Source organism: Tachysurus vachellii, chromosome 14 (genome assembly GCF_030014155.1).
Source record: "Tachysurus vachellii isolate PV-2020 chromosome 14, HZAU_Pvac_v1, whole genome shotgun sequence".
NCBI lineage: Eukaryota > Metazoa > Chordata > Actinopteri > Siluriformes > Bagridae > Tachysurus > Tachysurus vachellii.
The window spans coordinates 9692102-9715923 of record NC_083473.1 but is presented as its reverse complement, the minus strand read 5'-3'; the positions used below and the strand labels follow the sequence as shown (position 1 = coordinate 9715923).

The 23822-nt window shown below is 39.2% G+C and overlaps 1 protein-coding gene across 1 annotated transcript in view; it reads left to right on the top strand.

Annotated features, from left to right (window-relative positions):
* The window catches only part of LOC132857402 (protein diaphanous homolog 1), a 59770-nt gene extending 37077 nt beyond the window's left edge, over positions 1 to 22693 (top strand). The window contains exons 9-17 of the mRNA XM_060887358.1: positions 42 to 147; positions 403 to 513; positions 832 to 950; positions 2070 to 2186; positions 5799 to 5914; positions 9349 to 9413; positions 14046 to 14225; positions 18807 to 19331; positions 22541 to 22693. Of these exons, the coding sequence (XP_060743341.1) occupies positions 42 to 147; positions 403 to 513; positions 832 to 950; positions 2070 to 2186; positions 5799 to 5914; positions 9349 to 9413; positions 14046 to 14225; positions 18807 to 19331; positions 22541 to 22693 (1492 nt within the window). The remainder of the gene's footprint in view (positions 1 to 41; positions 148 to 402; positions 514 to 831; positions 951 to 2069; positions 2187 to 5798; positions 5915 to 9348; positions 9414 to 14045; positions 14226 to 18806; positions 19332 to 22540) is intronic.
* Positions 22694 to 23822: the final 1129 nt, after the last annotated feature.

Genomic DNA, 23822 nt, shown 5'->3' with positions numbered 1-23822 from the left:
GCTTTGTATTGTAAACTGTGTGTCTCTGCCTTGTTTTGCAGTCATGAACGTGTACTGGAGTCTATAACTGCACTGGCTGAGGAGAGGGACATAGAGAGATTCCAGCCATTACTGTCTGGCCTGCACAAGCCCAATATTGCTCTCAAGGTAACACTTCTCTCTCTCTCTCTCTCTCTCTCTCTGTCTCTCTCTCTCACACACACACACACGCACATACACACTTTAATTATCAAGCAACTGCTGAGCAGTTCCAATAAAGTCGAAGACGATAACGAAGATGTTTTTTGTTGAAACACTGAGCGTAAACTTTTTTCATTCTTCAGAAAAAAAAAATGCATCTTTGTGAGCCTTCGTGAATGATCTGTTCTTATTTTTTACTCATTTTGTAATGTGTGTTTTCAGGGAGGCTGTATGCAGCTCATCAATGCTGTGATCAGCAGAGGAGAGGAGCTCGACTTTAGAATTCACATACGCTCTGAGCTGATGAGACTGGGCATGAGGGAGCTGCTCGCTGTGAGTTAAATTCACAAATTCTAATTAGTTTATGATACTTAACACAAGCAATACCCATAAACTCTGTGTTGTGTGTCTGTGACGCCACACGACTCACTTGTTCAAAGTGTGTAAAGCGTATTAAAATAACGTATCTTATATGGCTTCTAATGCTCAAGTAAGCAGTAAAGTGCTCTAGCAACACTTTTACATCTTTACCCTCATTGGAAAGGCCAGGATTGGTGAATGTGCAAATGAGCTTAACAGTATTCCCATTTTCATACATATCTCTCTTTTAAAAGCAGCTGGTGATTATATTCATGTGTGTGTTGTGAGCAGGAGGTGAGGAACATAGAAAATGAAGAGCTCCGTGTGCAGCTGCAGGTCTTTGATGAGCAGGCTGAGGAAGACTCCGAAGACCTGCGTTCTCGCCTCGAAGATGTGCGCATTGAGATGGAATATCCTTCCAAACTGTCTAACCTCATGAGCTAAGAGACCAGGCCAGTTTTTTACCACCTTACTCATGATTGAAACTTCTGGCATCAGAATACTGGAACGGTCCAAAATAGTTTTCCTGTAGCTGGATTTAGTTGTATGTTATAGGTGCTTGAAGAACATGGGCACCAACAAGAACCTACAGGGATCTCCGTGGTGGGCAGGGAGCACTGTTACTTGCTGACTAGTTATTTGCATCATATATGTGAAGCCTTATAGAAAGACAAACAGAAAAATAATACTATACTATAACATTGGTTTCATCAAGTCTCTTTACCTAATTTGTAATGAATCTCTTCTTGAATCTAACAGTTCTTTTAAGTAAGATTTATTGTATTTGTAGTGCCATATTGATGGCAAAATTGTAAAAACCCTCTTTTAATAGCAATCCTTTAACCACCAATAAATGTAATATGACCTGGTTATCCAGAAAGCTGGCTGGTAAAGGGTCAGTAACCGTAGAAAGACCACTCAATGGTACGATATAAAATAATAGTGTTTGGTCTTTGCATTGTCGTTGAGACATTATTTTTCAATTCAATGAAAATATAAAACCCCATGTTGCATTGTTTCCTGTTTGACCCACTTCTTGTGTACTGTGCAATGAAAAGGTCTCACACAGATAAGTCTTCATGCAGCTTCTGGGTGAACCACCAGGTGTCTCAAGGGTTCCCTAAAAGAAATACAAAAAAAATAATAATAGCGTATTTGTGTTTGTCCTGATAATTTTGGCCATCTGGTGACAAAACATTTATTTGGCATTATTACTATTATGTGTTTTGAATTTAACAGTACGTTTATTATATACTATTGATAAGTTATTGATTTTTTGGAAAATTCAGCCAGTTTCAGCCAGCAGGTGGTGCATGGAAAACTAGTGGTAACTTGATCGTGCCTGTACTTTTTCTCCAACTCACACAAAACACATTCATGTATAGACGGCCTGTAGGAACACTGCTAATACATTATGTACATAGAACAGCTCATAAAATGAAAAGTTATACTGATGTTCCTATTCTGTCAGTATACAAGTATGGCATGTTTTATTCTTTATTGACGTCTTCCTTAACATTGTTGTTTACTGACATATCAGAGGTGTTCCAGGTGTTACTGAACACCGTGAAGGATTCAAAAGCCGAAGGCTACTTCCTGTCCCTCATGCAGCACCTGCTGCTGGTGCGCAATGACTACTTGATTAGGTATGACTTTTGACTTCTTACCTTGTCAGTAAACTTGAGAGTTGTGTGAGTTATAGAGACTGGGAAATAGAAACGTACACCTTTATTCTTCATTGTTTACATTACATGAACTTTCAACATGACCAAATATCCCACTTCATTCTTTTTCCTATTCCTATTAAAAAAAAAACAAACAGAAAAACTGTTTTGACACAAATGATTAATACATTTGTTAGTTAACGTTTGTTTGTTTTTTTAGTTTAATTTTTTTAAAAAGCAACATCTTTATAATTTAATAATTTATTATTTTAATCTCATCTCAGTTAAGAGAAAGGTCTAAAGCCTTATATATAAAATGTGTTTTTCCCCAAAGCATTCTGATAGTCCGAACAAGCATAATGAGCAACAGACCTGCCCAACATAAACAAGCTGACCAACCTGGAAATAAAACAGTGATGCGTTAAGCCGTATTTCACTGTAGTAGGAGTAGTAGTACTACTAGTAGCAATGTTGCCACCTTACTACAGGGACATTTGTTTCAACTAATAGAAGTCATCCTGTGAAGTTTACCCCAGCTGTTAAGTGTTTTTCTATGCCAGACTTTCTGAAATGCAAATAAATGCCAGTCAAGCTGTTCTGATTTTGAGCAGTTCTTCGATTAATTTGTGTATGTAAATGTACTGCAGTTTTCTGAGGTTCATTTATTAGCCAGAGTTTTTATTAAAGGAGTTGTTAGGGCTGCTTTATAACTTTGCAAGCACATACAGTATCTTCGACTGCATTAAAACTGCACTGATGCTCACATAAAGTCTTCAGTTACAAAGAGGAAAAACAATGGCGAGTTCTAATTCTGTGTAGTAATAATCAACACAAAGCAAGATAGACACAATTTTGCTGGGGATAAAAGGAATGTTGCATGATCAGTTAGAATCCTAGTCAATTCTCATTGAAAACGTTTAAGTGTTTTCACTCGTCTTTGTTATAACGCAGGAGAAGATGGTGGTAAACACAGTGAACAGTAAGAAGCATAGCAATGTCATTTCATTATAATGCTTTGAGAAATTGCATTACTCTCTGATGTCCTTTCTGATCGTCACAGTGGAGCAAAGCAAACGTACAGCATTTTAAATGGTTGTAATTATAATATGATTTGAAATGTTTACTTTTTTCTAGTGAAAATGTTTACACTTTTTCTTTTTCAGTCAGAAATTGCTAGTTTCATTCCTTATAAACATAGAAAACTTATATCTGCTATTTACTGGTTCAACTGGTAGTTCAGTTGGATATACACTGGCAGATTATACGAAAAAAATGACAGCAGTGTAAAATTTCACATAATCCCCACAACCTTACTCCAACATCTAGTGGAAAGCCTTCCTAGAACCGTAGGGACTGGTTTAGTAGCTCTGGAGTACAACTCACTATTGGAAATACCCATGGTGTTTAATGCTCAGCTGTCCATATTATAGCATACAGGTAATATAGTGTATAAACAAATCCTGCCTACATGAATATAGACCTTTACTGTGCTCTATAATGTTATAACAGTCTCTTACTGGTTTACTCACCAGAAGCACAGACTTTGAGCCAGACCACATTGATGTTACTTATTGTGCAGTTTGAGGAAAGCAGTATGGCCTTAGCTAACTCTCAATCAGTTTCATTCTGGCAGGCTGAACTGCACACTGCGCTTTATACATTATCAGACAGCTGCTGTAATTTGCATCAAATAGAAACCAAGAAACTTTTTTTGGTCACGAATCGAGTCGGATTTCTCTCACTTGCAATCAAATCTTTGATTCTCTTCATTAGTTGAAAAGGAAAAGAAGCAGCATTTCAGTGAATGAATTGGCTTTTTGTATGCACCTACACTTATGAAGGAACACAGAGAGCAATGTAAACGGTTGGATTGAAAGAAGTTGGAAAAAATGTAGAAAAAAGAAAAATGTATATCTAAGTAGGTTTTAATTATATAGATCTATGCTTTCCACAAAGCACAGTTTTGAATAGGTGTAGGAGCACAATGGTCTCCTTGCTGTTGATCGTGATTGTGAGACTTCCATCATGTCTGAGTGAGGAGACGTGAGATGAGCAGAAAAATAGAATCAATATACAGAGCAAGGAGAGGAAATGAAAGAGACTAAGCTTTTGACTGATGTGTAGTAGGAGGTTTACACAGTTGCCATCAGCGACCATTTCTACATGCATTTCTAAAGGTATCTCACCCCTGTAACAATTAACATACACGGTTGATGGAGGCATTTTCGGATGCAAAACACACACACATACACACACACACACACACAAAGCAGTTGTATAAGCAGATGTATTTAAATTTAATTTTACGTCTGGCATCTTCACTTTTATTCCCTCAGCGCATTGCATGTTTAAATAGAATTTTGCTTCACAGAGGTCTTCTGTACCCACTTTTTCTCTAAAGACTGCTTTAAAAAGAATGGGCACAGACAGAAAGCTAAAACGATGATGATTTTAGTGGCGAAGAGGCGATTTGGTGAGCAATAGAGAGGTAGAGTGGGAGAGAAGGGGATGAGGGTAAATGGTTTTAGGTTGTCAGACTTGTTGCTTTTTTCTCGTCGGCTTGATGTGATCCGACAGGCAAGAAATTGAAGTGTCTCTGTCTGTTTGGGGGTGGGGCGGTGGGGGGTTGAGTGTGTTTGTGTCTTACCATGAGCCCTTAATGACACAATTAGTGAATAAAGGGTTAAACAGCATAGGCAATTCTACACTACCAAAATGCAACTACACACACATGTTTTGAACAATGCCAAAAACACCCTTTTAAAGGATTGGCAGCAAATGAAAAAGATGTCAAATGAATGAATTCGGCAGATTTCGGGAAGTCTGGAGCAAAATTGTTGTAATGGAAAAAAAATTGGGTTGCTTAGATAAGAAAGGAGTAAAAGGTCAGTGTAAAAACAGAAATTTGTTGTCCTTATACCAGACATTGGACTTTTTTTTTTTGGTTTTTTTTTTTCTAGACAATGGGGAATGTGTAACAGAAATGGTCACTAGATGTCTCTCTTGCTCCACCGAAGAAATAAGCGAATGTTGGGGGGTGGGGTGGGGAAGACATGGACAGAAAAAAACAAGTAGAAAGACTGATACCAAAATAAAGTAGAGAGAGAGAAACAGCTTGGCGTAAAATGAAAGTATTGAATTACTTTCACACCAGGTCACGATGCCAGACTCATCACAAATGGAGTGTGTCTGCAAGCCCATCAAGTATCTGACCATCAGGACATATATAGAGGCACACATAGATCTATAGAGTGTGGAAAGGTGGGAGAGGTGGAAAAAGACATGAACTCTTCATATTTGATTTTTAAACAATCCTCCAGGCATTGCAGTGTCTGTGCTCTATATACTCACTGTCTGTGTGTAAACTTCAAGCTCGGTTTGTGTGAATCCCAGTTCTCTTAGCGAGCTCAAGGTCAAAGCCAGAATGCCTTCTATTTCTTTATTGATTAATTCACTCATTACCGTCTGGCTTTAATAATGGACTCTGCCTGTTGTCTCAGAGCTGTGGTCAGAGACTCTCAAGGTTGCTCTTATGTTAAATATATTACCTTTATTTCTCCTTTCTGTTCTTTCCCTCTCTTTGTGGCGTCACAGGCCACAGTACTACAGATTGATAGACGAGTGTATAGGGCAGATCGTGCTCCACAGGAACGGCTGCGATCCAGATTTCAAATGCAGAAACCTACAACTGGACATCGAAGCACTCATCGGTAATACACAAACCCACACTCTCAGTCACAGCTCTTTCCACAGGATGGCAGCACAGAGCACTCAAGGTTAAGAGGATGCGTAGAGAACAAATTTTACAGCGTTTGTGAAATTTACACCTACTTTTTACATTTGGTGTTTTATTTATCCAAAGAGTCTTACAAGTGAGAGAACACGTACATTCGGAAAGCTGTGATACAGTGTCGGTGCCAGGAACTCATAATCATCTGGTTATTACTTGAAAATCTTGAATATAATATATGATATATCGAATACCTAAGACAAAAACTTAGATTTTAATCCTGTCTAGAAGTATATTCTGCTCAACATGTATTGTATTTTCTTCTGAAATACGTCTGCTACATGATGCCTTCTGAAGAGCAGGCACTCCTGAATCTACCTCCTCGACGATTAGCCGATAGAGACGTGTGAATGAATGAGAGGCAGATGTGCGCACGTGCATCTCCTCAAATGTGTTTATCACAGCATCAGTATGATTACATTTCCCCTAGCAGTGTGGAAGCATTATAGCCTCTATGTACATTTACATACAAATAATGTAGATTTTATTTTCCCTATAAAACCCGATATACTTTTTGAAGTTATCTCAGTGACTTCAGGGAGTTTATTGATCACAACTGATTTGTAGATTAATGTGTATCTTAATCTGTGTATCAGTTCTGATAGCAGAATTCAGACCCTAAAACGAATCTCTTGCTGTTTATTATGTCCGACATCCACTGCACCCTCAGAGGAAATTGATTTAAAGATTAAAAAAATCTTTCCCATATCACTTTAACATATTCCATGCTGTCTACTACATGGCCCCTTGTTTGATAGACAGTTAAGATATTTTTTTTCTGATCCTCTTCTGCTTTGGTAGATTAGAGACCCTTAGTGTTTCTGAGGTTTGTTTTTGTTTTCAAAAGTAGGTATAATGAATTCAGACTCCACTGCATGGCATGTTGACTCATTAAACCGTCAGTAAGCCAAATTCAGTATATACAGGCTTATGTTATCTATCCATACTACTACAATAGATGCAGAATTTTATGGCTCAATGTAGAGTCAATGAATTCATCATAGTTTTTATTGATAATAATGATATAATCATCAAATTAATTGATTGATATTAACGATATAATGAGACCCATCTTAACCTTACACTGGATCTCTTCTCACCCCGTTAGAAAGCCGAGCCTCACTGCTATGTCATGTGATGCATTGGCAGAGCTTTTCAATAGGAACCTGCCAGTGTTCAGTGTTCTGTGTAAAGAAGAACTGTGTGCTATTATCTATGGTCTGTGTGTCTGCACTTGTTCTCTAGGGTTGTATGCTGCAGGGGTATTTTAAACTCTTTCATAAATGTGCTGCTTCCTTTTTTCCCTTGTCCTCGTATAGCTAAAGGAGAACATCCTAATTCTGCCCTGCCTGTGTTATTTAAAGATTTCCTTTGAACTCTACACACTGCTGGGTTTACAGTTTTTCCCCCCTTTCTTCTTCTCTTTTTGGCCTCCTGTCCTATTTTGTAGTTTTCTAAATAGTTAAAAAAAAATAGTCAGGGGGGTCTATAGTCCCTGTCTCCATACGGTTCTTTTGCCCTACTTTGTCCTCAGTTTCTATCCTTGTTATTTCCTAAGAAAGAACTGTCAGCTCCTGCATTTTTGCAAGTCTTGGTTGCTTTCTAGCATTCTCCCCTTTTGTTTCTGTCTGTTTTGCTATCCTTTGTTGTGTTTTTTTTTTTTTTTTAGTTTTACTGTCTTTGTGTGTGTGTGAAGATTTAAGAGTATATAAAATGGCAAGTGGGCATCTCCCACACATTATGTCCGCCTCAGGCTCTCATTGGCTCCTGAGCTTTAGTATTACCATATTTGCTCATAAGCTATTCTTGTTGGCCTTTAACTTTGTAAGTGAAAACCACCTCTTATAGGTCAACTCCTAGCTTCATCATAGTTCTACATCATCTTGAGGCTGTTTCAGAATTTCTCTCAAGTTATCTGCAACACTTTATTTATTTATCACAGAATGTAACGGAAACCAAGTATGAAAACACCCACCATTCATTAAAAATAAGAGTTTTAGGCTTAACCGGGTTTAGACTAGATAATATTTCCAGACACACAATGTTGTACAGAGAACATCTGTGTGGATTCTGATCAATTTCAATAGGTCAAGTTATTTCTGAATAAATCTGTCTTCGTGATGTTCTTACGATATGCTCCTCACATTGAAACAGCCTAATTGCTTTGACCATTGCTTAATATCTGCCTGATCATTAGTAGGTCACATGACATAGCATGTATGTAGCAGGAATTGCACTTCAAACCCTTACCTCTACTATTTACTGTACAAATGAAGTCATGTCTTTTCCATTGGTAAAGCAAAGAAAAGTTTTAAGACACTGCTACTTTTAGGGTGTTTTATATGTGCAGCAAATAACAACGCTAGGAACTCAGTAACTTACCCCAATCCCCCAGATGCATTATTTTCAAACAGGTCCTTTTAAGTGTCAACTCTTATTATTTTTTTATTGTTCTCTGTGTTAAACCTGTTTGTTTTGATCTGAACTTCCTTCTGTGTCTACATGCTTAATAGTAAGTGTGAAAAAACAGCTATCAAGATGTAAATTATTTGTTTGTTTTTCTCCCGGTCATTTTATTGGAGGTAAAATACACTCACATCTTTCCAGCCGTTTGCGGATGCAGTAAAATGTTTCTGGCATGACTAATTTCTGATGGAATTAAAATCCCAGAGATACTCCCCGAATGATGGCATTACACACCCCTCCATGTAATCCCATCTAAATAGGGCTCATGTAATGTGAATTTGACACCACAATCAGGGTCTTATGATGAGACAAACATCATTTCAAAGCATCTTTCCTGAAGGTGTTGAGGTATTTAACATGTATAAGCTGATGATTTTACAGCATAATCTCTGAAAGGAAGAGTTACACAGATTCAGAGATTTTCATTAGTAAGTAAGTCTTGAGTGAACAGATTTTTCTTTCTTTTTTCCAGTCAGAGAAATGTCACTTCTTGTCTAGGGTAATCTCTCACACACGTGCGCACACACACACCCCAAATGTGCTAGATAGAGTTTATTCTGGAAAATTCATTTAGGATTACTTTCTTCTTATGTTGATTCTTTATACATAGTTGGGGTTGAATTTAGATTGAGTTTTAGTTTTCACCATAAAAGAGGTGTGTGTGTGTGTGTGTGTGTGTGTGTGTGTGTGTGTGTGTGTGTGTGTGTGTGTGTGTGAAAGGGAACCAAGGATGGGGTTTTAATTAGGTTGCTCAGTAATCAGAGCACGAATCAGAGGAGACACAGACTCATCACAGTGAAGGGCACTTTATCCTCACAGCCAGATAAATGTGACACACACACACACACACGTACACACACCTCACTCTCTCTCTCTCATTCTCTCTAGATAACATGGTGGATAAGACAAAAGTAGAGATCAGCGAGGCCAAGGCCACAGAGCTGGAGAAAAAGGTAAACACAGACACACTCGATCACAGACACAGCTTCTCTCCCATTCCCAAGGTCGCACACCCTCTTTTCTACCAGTCTGGGTTTTATATAATCTAACTTTCTCGACACATTCACATTTCTCAGTGATACGCACACTCTGTGTGTCAGCTGGCAGATGTGTAATTTGTGAGAGGAGATGGGAGCAGACAGGAGATTTCCTCTTCCTCCTCTTTGACAGGCTTTCTCCTAATCCCTCCCAGCAAGTCTCACTCTCACACACACACTCCACAATTATCCCTGTGTGTGTATGTGTGAGAGAGCGTGCAATCTCATATACTGCAATTTTCCCGTCAGTGCCCAAAATCAGGGCATAAGGAGATGCCCTGTGTCCAATTTGTGAGCGTGTATGGAGGATGACCCCTATCAGGAGGCTGTCAGACAAGTGTTTACTCTTTCTCAGCCTCCCTTCCTTGTTCCTCCTTGCCTAATTTAGAGTAATAGCCGTGTAGCAAAGGAGTATGGGAGAGAAACAGACCCTCATTACCAGCACATGGAGGCTGTGTGTGTGTGAGAGACCCTTCAGTTTCCACTGTGCCACATAATTACATGGCTTGCAAAAACATTCTTGTCAGTGTCCCCAGAAATTGTTGATGCCTTTCTGTCCCTCTGTATGGGTGTGAAAATGAGAGAGAGAGGGAGATAGAGAAGGAAAAAAATGTTGAAATTAATACAAAAAAGTCACAGGATCTCTGCGCTGAACTGAGCCAAAACCTGCAGGTCGTCTTTTCAGAAATTCTCATTTTGGTTATGTGATTTTTTTGGTGACGTTCTCAAGTGATGGTGCTGTGTCCAAATCCATGGGGAACATGGAGGGCAATCATGCCAAGTAATGCCTTTTCCTCAACAAAGTAGACAGCTCTAGGGCTAGAAAATTTGTTTTGGTTACAGAACCAAGGTTTAGTTTTCTGGAAAGCAGAACTGTTAAAACTAGGGCTTGGAAACATAGCCATTTGATGGTTGGGAGAATTCAGAGACCAGATTTATTATATATACCGTAAGTGGGGAAAAAAATGACTGAAACCATGAACCCTATTTAACAAAAGAAGAACGTTTTTGAAAAAAGTTGTAATGAATTCATTATTTCAAAAACACATTCTATACTTTTTAAAAATCAAGCACTTGTCTTTTGCGGATGTGCAGCAAATATTAGCGTTGTGTGGGGTTTATTTATTTTCCTTCTGAGCTTTATTTTCTTTTGTAATGTCTTGATGCACATTTAATGAGGGGTTGTATATAACAAGATACAACCGTGTTTGTTCTTCCATTTTCGCGTAGCAGGCAGTAAATGGGAAATAAAGCTGAGAGTGGAGAACAAAAGAAATGTCAGATCAATTGCACTATAGGATTCAGTCGAGCCAGTCGTCTTCAGTTTGTTACTTTACTTTGCATCAGACCTAATTTGCATATACTTGAATGGAATTGAATAAAACTCAGTGTAAATGTCGCTTGTCCTGCTGAAAAGACAACAGAGAAAATGAATGGTTACTGCTTGCTTTTGTGAACCAAGGTTCAGAGCAAAGATCTAAAAGCAATAAGAAGCATTTGCCTTTATGTTTAAGTGTGCACTATAGTGACGTTTTTGTGCCGGGTGTAGATGATGGTGGATAAAGTTCTCTAAGAACTTCTTACCACCAATTTGCTGGTTCCCTGAACCTTGTCAGTGGAAGAGGGATTTAATCAGCCTGCTTCTTCACTGTGACCTCTGCTAGATGACGTTATCGAGCAGAGGTCGCAGACAATTTTGGAGGCTGCTACAACATGGTCTCTGAAATGTCTTCCTCCTCAGAATGCGTAACATATTCCTATACAATTCTCTTCACGTGCACTACACGAGTCAGTCATACTGCCCAGAATACACATCACGGGACAAGCTCATTCTTTTGTGTGTGTTCACTCAGCGCGGCCATTTTGAGAGCAAAGGACAAGAGGATATGGCACACAAGTCAAACATCATATTTACATAGCATCTTCTAGCACATACATCAGAGATGATGATGGATCAATGGACACTGTAAAGGAGGTCATTTGAGCAGGACATAAGACTAGTTATTACTGCTGTCTGTAAGACCATTTAGTTGAATTATATTTAGCGGAAATTTTTCAAGACCCAGATACATAATTCCTTGTTTATAAAGATCCAGATAAGCAGCCAATGTGGCTATGGTGATGACAGTAACCTTTTAATGCTTCACCACTGATGATGATGATATCATGGCTAGAAATAGGACGGTTTAAAGTGAAGAGGTTTTGTTTCATAGTGGTGCTTCACCCATACCTTTTTCTTCAGTCATGTCTAAAAAATCAGTTTTCGTCTCCAGCCTTTCATTTAAATAGCCACATCGCTAATCAGACGAGACGGGTATTGAAATGGAAAAAAAAAAAAGAAACTCAATTTCTGTTTTAATTTATATAAATCCATGTAATTGGCAAAAGCAGAGGGTCTGCTACAGAAGACGAGATGGCTTTTCTTATATTGATCAGTTCTGCTAAATTATTTTTTCAGATGCTTGTTTGAGCCACTGAAATATTTTGCTTCCCTAGCTGACAACCCCTGATTTTAGTCCAAATGCACGTCAAAACATTTCAGACCTACCACTGCATACAACACATTTTTTTGTCAGACATTTTGCATTGTTTGAGAGTCTCTCCAATGACTGCCTTCATATATGTTTCCATTTTATCGAGAGAATAGTTGCACTTTTTCAAAAGGACCACTACCTTGGATGTTCCACACAGACTCGATTCGATGCTTTGCCACTGTGTTTAAAAGTCAGTCAAATCCACTGTTGATTCCATTTACCAGGGACACTTTAAGTGCACAACTGCTGTATGTGACATGGCCAGAAGTAGCTCAATTTTCATTCTTATCACTTGTTATTCCTCTGAGCACAGTGTGTTTGGAGAAATACTGTCAGCGGTGAGATGGGAGGCCTGGCCGTTACATTCAGCTAGCAGTTTGGAGTTTTCCTAGCCTTTTTAGATCTTAAATAAAGGTACATTTTGCCAGACTGTCTAGACAGTCAGCCATTTTTGTAGATGCGTTTAATCTCTGTTTCTGTTTTGCTTTAGCACAACTTCAGCCTTGCTACAAGGAAAGTGTGTAGCATTTGTATAACGTCTAGTATTTATACAATGGGACTAATTTTGCGGCGAGCAGTGCACTAATGAGTCTTCTCACAGAAGCCTAGAGTTCAAGTTCTTTTAGATGTAGTCGTAGTTTTCTGAATATCTCGTTATATAATAGAAAGACTCTCAGTAAAAGCCAGCTATGGCAGTGAATAGATAGTCTTACATAAGTATTTGAATGTGTACCGAATGGGTGGTTTATACCAAGGTCATTAATGGTAAAACCTTCTCTTATCATTTATGGAACCACCTTTACTGAGGACCTCGGTCGTGTATTTAGGCGGCTGATGATCAGCACAGCACAGTGGTTAGCTGATATCTCAGCATAATCCTCTAGAGAAAACCGTTCCAGGTAAAAATCCCAATTGAAACATCACACTATTTCCACTCAGTGGGATTGTGAACAGAATTTTGATCAGGCTATTTTTTTAATATCAGCTCTCAAATATTTTATTCATGTTTTGTGTCAGTGACGTCTTCCGAGACTCTTCCATCCATTCTGAGTATCCTTCACGCATAAATACCCTGTCAGTATGTTTAAGGAATTCCTGATATGAATCAGAATTCATTGCTGCCTTGGTAATTGCAAGTTGACCAGGTCCGGAGGCAGAACATTAGACGTGCATTAATATATTTCCTCCACCATGTGGCTGGAATGAGACTTCAGTGCAAGTCGGCTGTGTACATTTATCAGTATGTTTCACATGGCCCTTATCAATTTAGGTCAGCGGTCGACCAGTCCGTCATGTTTTCACCGACTGTCACAAGGAAAAAAAAAATTAATGTTACTGTGGGGGAGTAAACACTGCCATGTCAACAGGCAATATAGAGATTAGTGAGTGGATGGAACAAGGTGGGAATCAGCTGAGCAAATCACCTAATAAAATATTTTGCTGATCTTTATTTTGGCCCACCCAGATTTCTGATGACATGTACAACATATTAGCAAAGTTTTTGAGTAAATTCTACCAAGATCATTGCTAATCCTGTTGAAAAAAAAAATGCTTTTTTTCTTCCCCTTTATTTAGAGTGAAAGGAACAGTTTATTAAATGCACTCAACCTCCACAATTCTGGGATAAAGCGTGAGAGATTGGCAAAATGCTGTGACAGGAGGTAAAAAAGTCCTGGAAGCTTCACTGCTTCCCACATTGTTCTGTCTGCTCAGTTTCATATTTCATGGCTGCGATGGCAGACAGATGCAGCATGAACACGCAGCTTGTCAGATGCATCAAGTTGCTGCTGACCCACGTCGAGAGTGTTGTGAATTCCAGCAGACACTTCATGTTCCCTGTGACTGCAGTCCGTATTCAGCGCTTTTCACTATGGTTTGTTGAGCCTGGTGTATTCTAGCATGCATGCAGCCATATGGCTGAGAGCTGCCTGGATGTTTAACTACTACTGAGATGTGCTGTGATATATTCTTTAAAAAAATGCCTAATCTAAAACTCATTGTGTTTTTGTTGTAGCTGGATGCAGAGTTGACCGCACGCCATGAGCTGCAGGTGGAGTTTAAGAAGATGGAGGGCAATTATGAGCAGAAAGTGCAAGAGCTCAGTGCTGAAAAAGAAGCCATTGGAAATGAAAAAGTGGGCAAAGAGAAAGAGAACCAAGAGCTGTCTGGAGAAATCAGCCAACTCAAAGAAAAGGTACTAAACCTCATCAAATTCACATCTCCTGTGAACCTTGTGGGTTTTACACTCTACTGTATTTAACCACTTTAACTGTATGCTGAAGCACACCGACATGAAGTACATGGTGATCATACTGATATTCTGATGGTCAGTGGTTTTGTTTTTCATTTTCTTTAATAATCAACGTGTTGAAGCACAATCCATACAATAGTCAGTGCTGCATTTCTGATCATCAATATTCTAGCAGTATGAAATAAACTTGAATGACGGACCCTTCTTTAAAGTCACGCAAGACAGCGTAAACACTTTGATCCAACATAAAAACAGAAACTAATCCACAGACATGAAAGCAGCTCTGTTCCATTACCAGAAAATTGACCTTTCTAGGTCCACAAAGCTGACGCCACTCACTGAGCACAAAAGCCTTGGGCATGATCGTTGAAGCGTAATTCATTCGTGTGACGATACAGAAAATAATAAACATTCATTTGAATTGGTGTACCTTAGAAGTAGATGTTAAAACATGAGGAGGAACACAGACACCAGAAAGTGAGATTATAACTCGTTAATAAACTGACCTCAGTATGTTTAAATGCTGATTTGTATGAGGATCATAGTCTTCCTGATTCCTGCAGGAGGTCTTGGGTTAAAATCTAGTCAAGTCAAGCCAAGAAACTTTTATTGTCAGACAACTACAGTAGTTAATAAGAGCCATAGCAGTGGAAGTGTGTCAGGATCAGGTTTTTCACACGTCATCATAATGTATTTATTGATCACTTGTTTAACTGTCTATCATTTTTAAATTCAGAGATTAATTCATAAATAATTTTTATTTCAAGTACTATACCACGTTCAGTAACATACACAATAGACATCATCATCAAGGCCGTCTAGGACTTTACCTGCAGATACTGAAGTGCTGTTGTGCAAGAAGTCTAAATCTAGGAAACCATATGACAATATACCGATTGGATTTAATGTTGTTTTTCTTGTCCTAGTTTTTCTTTTCTTTAGTTCAATTCTTAATATAGTTATCGTTCTATTCTTTGAAAGGTTTATTCCAGTATTTTTTCTAAGCATCTTCTCTGAAATCAAAATGTCATTAAATGTCTTTAAGACTTTGTTATATGCACCTAATTAGAATAATTATATCCATATTGCTTCTGTGGTGAAAAGAAAAATGTAATAGTGGCAGTCATTAGTTTAAAAAAGCTACACAGAAATTCAATTAAGAGTATACAACAATGGAGATTTTTCTTGAAATTTAAGTTTTTTGAAAGCACATACTTAGATATTTTCCAACCTGACAGATTGGATGAGATCATGACTATAGCAAAGGTTTCAGCTCCGGAAACAAGACAGCACTGAACCATGGCGACGCTAACTAAAATAGACCGCGTCAGTGGGGATCTCACAAGTGCTGTTTTAGAAGCAGTGCATGCTTTATAAAAAAATAAAATGCCTGGTAGAGTAATGGAACTTGTATGTATTGATTTTTCTTCTTAAAGAAGACAGGGTGCATCTTAGGAAAGGGCAAGCTCAGGAATGATTTATTGCTTTAAAACATTGGACTTGTATGTGAGAAGAATATATGAAATGCTTTAGTTAATAGACTACAAGTGGAAATGACTGAAAGTTAAAAGAATGGAAGGGAAAAGAGTGTGTGTGTGAGTAATGAATGTGTAGAGCTCATGTGACACATACTGTAATAAGGATCCTTTCTTCAAACCGGGAGCTTTTTATGCAACTTTATATCTGTTATAACTAAGTCCAAGTGGGTGTAGAAAAAGGGAATCAGCACCTACAGCAAATATAAAAAGTCTACACCGCTTAAAATGGCAAATGTTTGTGATGTAAAAGGATACATCATGTCAGAACCTTTTCTACCTTTATTGTGAACTTGTAGCCTATATAATAAAATGAAAAACAATAAGAATTATTTCAGGGGAAAAACAAAAACCTGGTGCATGCACCTCTAAACTAATGCTTAGCTGAAGCAGTTTTAGATTTTTTAAAGTTCAACTTTGGTCTTATAAGGCCATAAGTCAATATTCCACATGGTTGGGGGGATTAAATGTGTCCCCCTTTTACAAGGACTTGTACAAGGACTTGGACTTAAAAGGACCTTTTCTTGAAATGATACGAAGAATACAAGATATTTCACATGTAGGGAGCAACAAGTACTTACCAGAAATAGTTATATTAATGTTGCTCTAAGTCTCTTGGCAGGGGGAAAAGAACAAATAGCTGGTTGCATAAGTGTGCACACACCTAAACTAGTGCTTAGTTGAAGCGATTTCCAATTTTTAAAGTTTAACTTTGGCCTCATCAGACCATAACTCATTATACTGCTGCTGCTTTCTTAAAATCTGTCTGCTCCAGTTCAATTCCCTCTTATCTGTATAGCTACCTTAACATTATACATTGTCTCACAGCTTTATATACATGAAGATGGACATTTATGATCAGTATGGGCATCACAGTCTTTATGATTACAGCAGCAATTCAATTATCCTCTAAAGAACAGGCATGCTTGATCGTAAACTGATCATTGGGAAGTGCAAATTGTTAGGTGTGTTAAACCATTAGCAGCAGCAGAATGAGCCACACGAGTGGAAAGCTCCAACCGGAAAAATGATCAGGATGAATCAAGCTGACCTGGAGGGTGAGAGGAGACACAATAGTAGACGTGTGTCAGGGTGAAGGTGTTGATTAATCTTTTTAAAGGCAGCTCTGCAAGTCATGGCAGTAGAAAAGGACAGGTTTGTATTTATGCCAATCTAAACTGATTTAGCTTCTGTAGTACTGATCCATTTCTGGGGGAACACACGATCAGATGAATTGTCTTGTAATTTAACAACTGCATAATTGTTGAAATGATGAAGGCTTCCCCATTGTCACTGCATCGCAACAATAGGTTTTCAGACATGAGAAAGATCAGAGTTTTCTATTTTCTGGATTCATGGTAGCGTGATGAGTGAATCCGAGTGCGGTCGGTGAGGGAGCGAATAACAAGTGATCACATGATGTAAGTTGTAGAAAACTAAACGTATAACTAAAAATCTAGGCATGACGTTCATTATTAAATTAAAAATTGTAATCTGTGCCAAATTGCTTTATTATAAATGAAACAACACCCTTCAGGATGCACAAAATTAATTTGTACTGCTTTGTACAACTTTGACGTGGTAACAAAAACTCTGCTTTGCTGCAGGTCACATCACAACACTCCACTTTACTTAATTTACACATAATAGTGAGTCCTTTATCGCAGTGAAACTTCACACTAGGAACTAATCCACAAACTGCTTAGTGTTTACTCTGGAGCTCTTTTCCTGAACTTTTTACTTCCTCAAAGAGATTTGGCATCTCCATGGAAACCTGTCTCTTGATGGCGGAGCCCACAGACAGTAAACTCCACGCAGTAGAAGCGTGTTAAAGGAATAATTACAGTTGATGGGGATACGAGAAATGCGGCAGTCAGCAAAAGTAAAGAAGTTGGAGTGGATGTGAGGAGGAAGGTGGAGGAGGAGACACGTATAGACAAAATACAGACGGATGTGAAAGAGCCAGACAGAGGAAGTGAGAAACTTGCTGAGCTAAACACAGCCTGTCACCTCAACCTGCTTTTAATGTGGAAGAGAGAAACAACCGTCAGAAACGTCATTGTCACATCACACACCCGCACACATACTTCTTCTGAACTACTTCAGATTTTGCGGCATCCATAGAATCGTTGTCCCTCAAATTCTGGCAAACCCTAGCTAATCGGAGCGAGAAATGTCTGATTCTACAGTCTTGCACTTCTCCTCTTTTCCATCCGGTTTCCTCGGTCCCTGATGTGAAATTAGCAGACTGGTCATTTTTAATGAGCTGTGTCGAGTTCTGGATAATTAAATGATCCTTTTTAATTAGACTTGGATTTATACCCTGCTCATCTCTCTTGAATTTCAGCAATGACCTTTCTACATCTGCTGCCTCTCCTTTTCTCCTTCTATCCCTGTATAACCTCATTATTTGTCCCTGGGGCTTGAGTAAACTCTGCTTCTTTGAGTGAACTTCGCCTGACAACAGTACAACCCTGTAATCCATATCACTTAGTGATTTGCCTCAACTCCGTTTTGACCTTGAACTATATTTGGAACCGTGTGAGACTTCGAAGAATGTCGCACTAATTTTTTGGTCTGTGCCTCCAGCTTTGTTGTAACTGAGATGTAAAATTGGACAGGGAGGTTCAGTGGACTATGCAGTGACTGATGTGGGATTAGTAAGAGAAAGAAGATACTTAAGAGCGATATTGCGATCAGTTTTTTGTTTGTTGCCCTGTCATGACTCCACTGTTCATTTAAACCACAATAATTTGCTTACTATTAAAACCAATAGGAGCTTGTGATGTAATGCACCAGTCAAATAAAAAAATAAAAAACTGACCTTTACCTTAAAGTTGATGTCACAGCCGAATTTGCCTGATTAGTTACGGCGGGCAAAAAAACCCCCAAAAATGGCTAATTAAGATAATTGTGCAAGCTTAATGAGAATGATCACCAACATTTATTTCTCTCTTGTTCTCTTTCTCTCTCTCTCCCTCTTTCTCAGGTTGAGAAAATGGCTAAGGAACTTGATGACGCCAAGAGGAAAATCAGTGCCCAGCGTGACCTTTCAGCACCAGCCTCATTGCCCCACAAAACTCCACCTCTGCCTGGCCAATCAGGCATGCCTCCTCCACCACCTCCACCCCCACCTCTGCCTGGCCAATCAGGCATGCCCCCTCCACCACCACCACCCCCACCTCTGCCTGGCCATGCAGGCATGCCCCCTCCACCACCACCACCCATGCCAGCCATGATGGGACCGCCACCACCTCCACCTCTACCTGGGCAGGGAGCTGGGATGCCCCCTCCACCACCTCCATTACCCGGTGCTCCCGGTATGCCTCCACCTCCGCCTCCACCCCCAGGGCTTCCAGGAATGCCACCCCCTCCTCCAATGCCTGGAATGCCTCCTCCACCTCCAGGAGGGTTTGGAACCTGGGCTGCTCCAGTACCACAATTACCATTTGGCCTGAAGCCCAAGAAAGAGTACAAACCAGAGGTGCAGCTTAAGAGGGCCAACTGGAGTAAGGTGAGTTGGGAGGGATGGGAATGTGGTTGGTGGATGGGTTACTTTAGTCCAGTGTTAAAGCTCTGATGCACCCAGCTGGCTGATTTTGCAGCATGACTTACACTGATGCCACTGATCAGTCCTTGTCAGCTCTGACTGAGTGTGAATCTCTGTCACAAGCTGGCATAAGAAACACTCTGATTGGCTGTTCAGCCTACGAAAGCTATGCAAGAAATTAAAATGGAAAGAAAAACACTAGAGCTAGAGTTTTCAAAGTTTTTGCTGTAAAGTAAATTCCATGGAGACTCTCATTGCAGATTTATTCAATGAATAAAATGCAACTATTTGTATATTAAGCTCATTTTTCAAACACATATAATGAAAATCTAGATATTTGAGTCCTGCTGTTTCTCATCAGAACTTAAATAAAAATTCTGCACAGAGCCTGAAAGTTGATTACAGACGTCACAAGATCTTCTGTCTTGCTAATGTGAAGGTATGATGGTATGAGCTCAGGTGCATCCTGTTTGCTTTCATTACCTTGAGATGTAACTAGAACTTGCTTGAAGTTCACCTCTGGTAAAACATTTTGAAACGTTTCAATTACTACTTGGAATCAGTGACGTTTTAAGGGCCGTCTCAACTGCAAAATCCTTCCACTGCACTGGAACATTCATGTCCTAAAGAAAATCCCACAATGCACTACAAAATCCAGGGAGCTTCGATGCTCAGTATGTTTCCTTACAAGAAATGGCATCATATTCTCTGAAGTCTCTCAGCTCAAAATAAATAACGGAACGAATTCTCATACAACTTCGTCTACAAATATTAAATGCTTTGTTACGGTTGTTGTAGCTTTTAAATGATTACTTACAACATTGTAAATAGAACCTCAATTAAAGCTTAAAAAGAAAATCCACGAGCTAGTTTGTTGATAATTGCCCAGTGGTAATGTTTTAAAATGCAAACATCTAGTCACGTTGCTGGAAATTGAGTCATCATTGTGACTCAATGTGTAGTGAACCCCATGGTCTTTACCAGTGCCTAAACTCGTATACACAATATACTACACAATATACTGATTTAGAACATCGGGAACTCTGGATCTGATTGATACCACACCTTAATTTCTTGCAGGGACAGAAGATACATCTGAGTTTGCTATCAGTTGTTATATACTAATTTTCATAGAAAACCTAAGACAGCAGGAGTCCATTTCCCGTCTCAGTAGGAGCTGTTCTTTGACGTCAGCTTGGTGTGTCAGGGCCCCTTGAGAGAGGTGTGTGTGCGCGTGTGCGTGCCCATGCACACACATTACAAAAGTACAGGGAACCTAATAACATTTTACCTGCATATGGATTACTTGTGTGACTATTAGTTCTTCTGTTTCTTCTCCTCTCTCACTTCATTTTCTCTCGTTCCCTCGCTCTCCCTCACCCTCAACAGGACTTAAAACATCAAAACGGTTCCATCTCCTCTATTAGCCTAAAGCTACTCTTTAATGGCTGCAGTCGACTTCATGAGTGTGTCTCTCGCACACTCGCTTCCTCTCTTCCTTTCTTCTTGTGGTGAGAGCTCTTTGACGAGGATGTCAGTGAAATTGCTTTTTAATAAGCCTGCTTCTTTTAACTGTGGCTGTGAAAGATAATTAAATTGCTGTTAGAAAGGACATCATTCTTTTGTAATTTAAATTAACTTTTTTCCCTCTTGTGAGCTCTCTCTCTCTCTCTCTCTCTCTCGCTCTCTCTCTCTCTCTCTCTCTCTCACTCACACACACACACACACACACACACACACACACACACACACCTCTTTTTGCTGTCATACACTTCCTAATACACGTGCACACCCTCCCAAATTCTAGTGCTCTCACTCTGTCATCAGCAAGCAAAGTAATGAGAATTTAGGATTAGAGAAGTCTTTACCTCCTCTCTAAAGTCTCACTATTCTTTGTTTTTTTTTCCCTCCTTTTTGTCATTTTTTTCTAATATACCTTTTATTATATTACACTATTATTCAAATTTAATTTTGTTCACTCCAGCTTTATAGAACAAGCTAAAAAAAATCTAATGAAAAAGAAATGTATTTGTTGGGGCTGATTAATAAGATGGAAGGAAACGGGTGAAGTAGGAATTATGAGCGAACGAGAGAGGAATAGACGGAAATGACCGAGAATAAAAGAGATGTAAAAAAGTGATAGCAGTGGGGTGTATCTTGTCTTCCCTCCCTGTCTTTATTGAACCTTTTATGCCATTTTGGTTCTTTGTGGGTAAAATCAGAATCAATTGAAATGAGTTTCATTCCTCTCTCATTCTGCTGCCTCTCTTTCTTCTCCCATTTCCATTCTCTATCATCTTTTCTCCCATTCTTTAATCCTTATTTACTCATTTCTGGCCTCTTGTGTTTGCATATTTATTTTTCTGGGATGCAGGTTGTTAGTTTGAAGCTGTGTATTATCTCTGGTTGAAAAGTAGCCTGTGCTGCAGCACACACACTCCTCAGAGGCCTTCAGCAGCGCTGACTGTTCACCCTGCCACCAACAGAGATTAATTGACTTAAAGTTGTGTTCATGTAGCGTGGACCAAGTTTCAGGGGCGCTGTGTCTTTCTGAAAGGGGAAATTCATTCGAGCTAAAATAGCATGTCGCTGGTGATAAAGCATTCACTCGTGATAATCCATTAAACCCCTAATTGGGAATCGCTGCAGCTGGCAGGGTAGTTATTATTTCTGCAGTAAGAAAGGATTTTAGCGCAACTACAACAGCGCTGATCTTGTTTGCTGTAATATAGTGTGTGTTTGTAGTAAATTGTTAGTGAACTCAGGCTCTGCTGTTAGAGCAACAGAGTAATAGGACACAAATTTATATATGATGCATGTGGCTGGTGGTACTTGGGGATTTAAGGATATCTGATGCATGTTACATGATGGTTTATCTTTCTGTATCATTTAAGGCAGCCAGTTTATTATTAGCTGTAATCCCACATATTGATTCAAGATTACCATCTTACTTTAAAAAATCAATGTGAGAGACATGTGTTGGAGTAGTTGTGTTGGAGTAGTTGTAGATGCTTTCATTGGGACTGTGGGGGAGTGAATAGTTTGGGTGAATAGAGGGATGGATTATTTTCATTAGGTGGATGGATACATGGTGTGGATGGATGGATGGATGGATGGTTTTAGTAAATTGATGAATAGATGGATGAACTGACTGTTTCTCTTCTGTGTTGAAGATTGCAGCTGAGGATCTTTCAGAGAGCAGCTTCTGGGTGAAAACGAAAGAGGACCGCTTTGAGAGTAATGAGCTCTTCTCCAGACTCACTCTGGCGTTCTCCTCCCAGACCAAGAGTGAGTTTTGTAAATTCACTGTGTTACTATGTTCATGAGAACATTACTGGAACATACTTTTCATCATGAATGAATAGACATAAGACTAGCTCCATCATATTTATGGTTTTTCCTTTTATATCTTTGTTTCTTCCATATGTTTCTGATCCACCAACACAGCCTCAAAAGGTAAGACATCTCTCTCTCTCTCTCTCTCTCTCTCTCTCTCTCTCTCTCTCTCTCTCTCTCTCTTTCTCTCTCTCTCTCGGTGTGTGTGTGTGTGTGGAGTGTGTGTGAGATTAAAAACTGACTGCAATAAGAGTAACATTTTCTGTGTTGGTTGGTTGGATGCTAAGCAGGATGGACGGAAGTCTCCAGGCACGATGGATGGTTACACAAATAGATTGATGTATTCTTGAAATAGATGGATAGATTCTGAAATTGATGGATGGTACAGAGATGTAGGGCTGCACTATCAATCACATGCGATGAAAGCATTTCTTTAATGTTGGAAAGTTGATCAAGCTCTATTACATCTATTACACACAGCACTTTGTCCATATTGTGCAGTCCTACTGCGCTGTATGGAGATCAGTTGGTGGATTTGGGGTAGAGGAACGGATGCCATGATAGGTGGAGTGATGGAGGTTTTGCTAGATGGATGTGTTTAGAGAAGAAGGACTGGACGTTTAGTTAGGTAGATGGATTCACAGAAGGAGGGTGGAATGTGTAATGAATGTATAGTTGCTGAAAGGTTGATGCATTCGGGAATGGAAGGAGGAATGCTCTAATGAATAGAGAGATCAGGAGTGGAGTCCAGTCAGGGATGGAGGGATAGATGCTGTGATGAATGGCTTTAATATAGATTGTTGAAATAAAGATTAGATTCATGACTAGAAGTAATGGATTATGAAAGGATTTATTCAGGAGTGAAGGGAAGGATTCTGAGTGAGGATTTATTCAAGAATGGAGGGATGGATTTTAGGAGAGGATTTATTCAGGAATGGAGGGATAGATTTTCGGAGAGGATTTATTCAGGAATGGAGGGATAGATTGTAGGAGAGGATTTATTCCAGAATGGAAGGATAGATTGTAGGAGAGGATTTATTCCAGAATGGAAGGATAGAGTTTAGGAGAGGATTTATTCAGGAATGGAGGGATGGATTTTAGGATAGAGGATTTATTCCA